Source organism: Oncorhynchus keta, unplaced genomic scaffold (assembly GCF_023373465.1).
Source record: "Oncorhynchus keta strain PuntledgeMale-10-30-2019 unplaced genomic scaffold, Oket_V2 Un_contig_992_pilon_pilon, whole genome shotgun sequence".
Lineage (NCBI taxonomy): Eukaryota > Metazoa > Chordata > Actinopteri > Salmoniformes > Salmonidae > Oncorhynchus > Oncorhynchus keta.
Window position 1 is genome coordinate 193263 of NW_026290727.1, and position 5283 is coordinate 198545.

General features: G+C 42.2%; 1 protein-coding gene across 2 annotated transcripts; it reads left to right on the forward strand.

The window, feature by feature from the left end:
* The first annotated feature begins 211 nt into the window (after positions 1–211).
* On the forward strand, positions 212–4605 carry LOC127927219 (uncharacterized). Of its 2 annotated transcripts, none has more exons than XM_052513190.1 (4): positions 212–515; positions 1448–1629; positions 2842–3050; positions 3355–4605. In XM_052513190.1, the coding sequence occupies exons 1-4, from the start codon at positions 490–492 to the stop codon at positions 4030–4032; spliced, it is 1095 nt and encodes a 364-aa protein (XP_052369150.1). In that variant the 5' UTR covers positions 212–489; the 3' UTR covers positions 4033–4605. The 2 variants fall into 2 exon arrangements, with proteins under 2 accessions (XP_052369150.1, XP_052369151.1); XM_052513191.1 differs by having other exon boundaries at positions 213–515; positions 1544–1629.
* The last annotated feature ends 678 nt before the right edge of the window (positions 4606–5283 follow it).

Sequence of the window (5283 nt, forward strand, 5' to 3'; positions counted from 1 at the left end):
TACTCCTCTTTTGTAAATTTTAAAAGTGTTTCTCTCCGTCTATTGTCTGATTTGTGTTGTGCTTTTTAAGTTATGTTAGCAAACATGTAGAAATGCACACGTGATCAAAGTAGGCCTCCAAGTTACCTCTAATGCTAGAGTGCCACCTGGCGTCCTTACTGAAAACTACACGTCCCCATTTTTATGAAAACATAATATCCGTAGACTGTCATGTGACCAGCAAACACTGAGCTTGTTCCGACATTGCAGCCGACTGACTGATCTACAAATCACCTTGCATCATAAATAACGATATTATTATTTGTAGATCAGTCAGTAAGCATTTACTTCACGGTTTTGATGCTCCCGAACAACGGCTTTTAAGAGAAACAGAAAGTTGACTGAACTACGGTTGTTGTTACGGTAGAAACGACGCTGTTACCCAGCGCTCACCTCCATCATTCTGAACTCTTTTGACTGAACACCGTTTTGAACCCACGTTCTTGCTGCATGCTGCTTGCACGGTTTCTACGAAGGTACCGTAAGTCGGTTGACAAACATTTTTGAGATCCATTACTGGGAGTTACAGGCTAGGTACTGTTTGTAGCACAGATCATTTTCGACCAACCTTTACTTGAATGTCCAGTTTCAGGTGGTGGGTTTGAATTTAGAAAATGCTCCGTTATCAAAATAAATACATGTTTTGCTCCATTAAGTAATTCAACAATGTGTATGGCGCCATCTTGTCTATTTAAAATATCTAATTGATTGAGACAGGTCCACCCTGAAGTGCAGGATGTCATGATGACACTAAAATAAATATTTTTATTTTATTAACAACAAATCAATACATAAAGCACATGAGAGAACACAAGCATACATAGATTAAAAACAATGGACAATCGAGCTAGGGGCGGAGCTGGGGGCGGGGTTAGGGGGTAAAATATCACATTACAATTACACAAGGACCTTAAGGGACATACATATACTTACAAGTCCAACAGCTTATTTGTTAGTAGAGCATTTAACCGTCTTAAAATACAGTTACATTTCTTTTTGTAGGGTACGAAAATGTGGTTTTCTGTTTGTAAATTTACATTTGTATATTAAATTTGGCCAAAAGAATAATGAAATGAATTACAGAAATGTTTCAGCTTATTTCCATTGTATGTAAAGAATCCAAGCAGTACATCTCTCCACAATAGTGTAAAATCTTCATAAATGTGTTCAATTATAAATCTACTGATGTCTTGCCACAGTTTTCTTACATGAATACAATGCCAAAAAAGATGCAACACTGTTTCTGGGTGGTCATTACAAAAAGAGCAATTTGAGTTGATGTTTTCCTTAAACTTCTTCATATAGTGGTTGGCAGGATAATATTTATGAATAATTTTAAAGGAAACTTCCTTAATTTTGTTAACAAGTAGGTATGTGTGTATCTCTTCTTACCGTCCTTGTATTACAGACTTCCCATCTTTCTGTCTCTCTATTTCCCTCTTTCTCCTCCCTCTCCTGACCTCACTCTCTTCCTCCCCCTCTGTCTTTTCCCTTCCTCAATCAGGATGTCATCTCTTCCCCGACCTCGTCATGTGATCTGGGAGACAGAGGAGCTGGTGGCCTACCTCCACCCCCAGCCCTGGACCCCAGGTAGATGCATCTTATTTACCACAATACCTAACTCTGGTCCAGGGCCCGGTTTCCCAAAAGCATCTTAAGGCTAAGTTAATCGTTAGAACTTTCGTAGAAGCGTCGTTAGATATCCAAGCTGTTTCCCTAAACTATCGCTATTAACACTGCACTTAAACGCTCGTAATCTACAGCCTGCCTCAGACCACTCGTAGAACAGCGTCGTTAGATATCCAAGCTGTTTCCCTAAACCATCGCTATTAACACTGCACTTAAACGCTCGTAATCTACAGCCTGCCTCAGACCACTCGTAGAACAGCGTCGTTAGATGCTTTGTTTGCCCTCCTGTGTCACTTAACATACAGAAAATCTAAACTAAACATGGATCAACCATGTGATTCTATCTCTACGACCACTGATAACTTCAGAACAAAAGTTGACTACTAAGAGGAAGTTGCCAATGTCTTTGCAGTTGATACAAACAAGCCACGTAGACAAAGATAGCCTACTGTTTATAGCATATGTGTTTTCAATCAATATGAGACAATATACCCACAGGAAAGTACAATTCCATCATCCTTTCAGAGCGCATGTAGTGCATTCAGATTCCTGTCACCGGAAGCATGCATGTAAACATGTGTAAGAGCTCGGCAAGTATGCATGTGTCTCCTGCATGTGTCTCCTGCATGTGTCTCCTGCATGTGTCTCCTGCATGTGTCTCCTGCATGTGTCTCCTGCATGTGTCTCCTGCATGTGTCTCCTGCATGTGTCTCCTGCATGCATTTTTTTATCTCGTGCGCATGCTTCAGGTGATGGGAATCTAAATGCACTACCTGCGCTTTGAATGGTTGATGGAATTATACTTTCCTGTGGGTATATTGTCTCATATACCGATCAAAAAGACCAACCACACAGACAACAAGTGAAGTACATACAAATATAATTGTAATTTTATTCAACATTCTGTCTTGTCAAAGTTGTGAGAGGAAACTGTCCTGATTCAAATGCTCATTTCTGCCCAACGTAGAATTCAATGTAATTCATCGTCAGGATCCCAGCCAAGTAACACACCTCACATCAATCCATTGCCTTTACATTTTATAATAGTCAGTTGCTACGCAACCACTGAACATGTACAGTGAACTGTGCAATCCTTCTATAGTATACTATCATCCTCTATAGTGCACTGAATAGGGACAATCTTTATCTTCATATATGGAATATCAATCACAGGCACTACCATCCTGGAGCCGAAGACCCCCAGGGGCCCAGACGAGGAACCAAGCCCAGCGCAGGGCAGTCTCTTCAGGCTGGGTGAGGGAGCCTACCTGAGGTTGCTGCTGGGGGCCAGGGAGGTGGGGGCCCTGCTGTGTGAGAGGCTGGGGGTGAAGAGATGTGCCCTGGTCTGCAGGCCCCACCCAGACAGTAACAGTCCACCCCAGGTCTGTTGTGTTTGTACCCTACACTCTTCTTTTCTACTTTACTATTATTCAACTCCATTCTACTTTACTCGTTTCTGTTTTATTCTACTCTTTTAAATCCTGCTTTCTTCTACTTTACTCTTATTCTATTCTGCTATTTTCTATTTTACTCTTCTATTCTGTGTCTCATCTAGTTTTTGAATAAAAACTGACAATGTTTTTGTTCATCAACATAAATTATATTTGTTTAGCTAGCACCATAATTATGTCCTCCTTTATAGTATGAACCGGTAGCCTGGTAATAGTCCCTGTTGTTGACTTACAGATCCGGGTGCTGCCGCTACACGGCCTTGACAGCGAGTGGCGCCCCCACCTGGCGGTAGATGAGCACTACACCCACCACGACCCCGGCTACATCACCTCTAAAAGCGGCCCTCGCTGGACTGACACGTCCCTCCAGGAGATCCAGGCCGAGATCCGGGCCCAGCTCCCTTCCCCCAATGCCCTACCAAACCTCACCTTCCTGGGAGAAGACCCATCGCACCCAGGCCTCTTCTCCCGGATCGTCCGTGGAGAGGAGCAGCAGTGGAGGGTGTGGGAGGACGAGGGACACGTGGCATTCCTCACCCCCTTCCCCAACGCCCCCGGCCTCACCGTACTGATCCCCCGTCGACCGCTGACCTCGGATATATTTAGACTTGAAGAGGCAGATTATACGAGTTTGGTACTGGCAACCCAGAAGGTGGCCAGGGTTTTGGAAGATGGTCTTGGAGCGTGGGGGGTGGGGTTGATATTCGAGGGGTTTGAGATTGACTATGCTCATGCTAAATTGATACCTCTGCTCTCTCCGCCCTCCTCTCACCAGGTTGGAGGCTCCACCACTGGCTCTCTACCTCCTCAGGCCCAGTTTAGTGCCACCTATCCTGGGTTTGTGACCTCTGAGGATGGCCCTGAGGCAAGCCTGGAGTGTTTGAAGGAGTTACAGGCCAAAATCACACACTAATGATAATGTAATGTTCATTGACATGTTATGAAATATGTATATAATTGCATATTATGAAGGATCTGAAACTGGGTGATTATAGTATTGATGTATTGCACTTGACTCCATACATTCCAATTGCATTATTGGTTGACTTGGTAATGTGATTCATGTACATACTGATTTGGTACCAAATTCTGTAGATGTGACTGTTTCTGTCATTTTATTATGAACTTGAAATAGGACAACAATCAAGAGATTTATTTGATAAACATGTAATGGTTTTAGATATATCCTTTGAGAAGTACTTAAAGAGCACAACAGGCTGAGAAAGAGAAATTGTAACATTGTCAAATGTTACAATACATATGTCATTACTCATTATCCCTCTAATTGTATTAAATTAGTACAAACAACCATGAAACCAAGCACCTTCATATAGGGCTAGTTCACTCAAATTACAAAATGAAGTATTGGATTCCTTCAAAGGTTTACATTTGAAGCAGGGGCCAGATAGACATACCTTGTACAGACAGTTTATTTATTTTCTTACCCGGTAAGCAATGTAATTTAGTGAACTATCCCTTTAATCATTATATTCCATATGCTTCAGTCATATCATTGAATCATCACCCAGCGTTCAATTATGTTTTGCGGGATCTATTTACAGGGTTCAGCACTCGCAACACAGCTGCATATTCCCCTAACGAGGTCTTAAGATCTCTGCCTAACAAGGCTTCTAATTGGTCCCTCAGTGTTTCAATTAAGAGGTTGAATTAATGAGCAGTTAAGTGGTTAATTAGTGGGTTATAAACAGGACATTACCCGAGGCTATTGTTATACAAAGACTGGGGCTTCATCTCAATACTATTTCCATGGTTACTAGAGCAACAGACTGGGTCTTCATCTCAATACTCTTTCCATGGTTACTAGAGAAACAGACTGGGGCTTCATCTCAATACTATTTCCATGGTTACTAGAGAAACAGACTGGGGCTTCATCTCAATACTATTTCCATGGTTACTAGAGAAACAGAAAGATGGTTAAGGATAGGATTGAGGGAGGGGAAGCTGATCCTAGATCTTTAACTAGGGGAAACTTCAACCCGGAGCATGGCTTCATTTCAATACGCTTTCCATGGTTACTAGAGAAACAGAAATATGGTTAAGGATAGGATTGAGGGAGGGGAAGCTGATCCTAGATCTTTAACTAGGGGAAACTTCAACCCGGAGCATGGCTTCATTTCGATACTGTCATGGCTTCATTTCGATA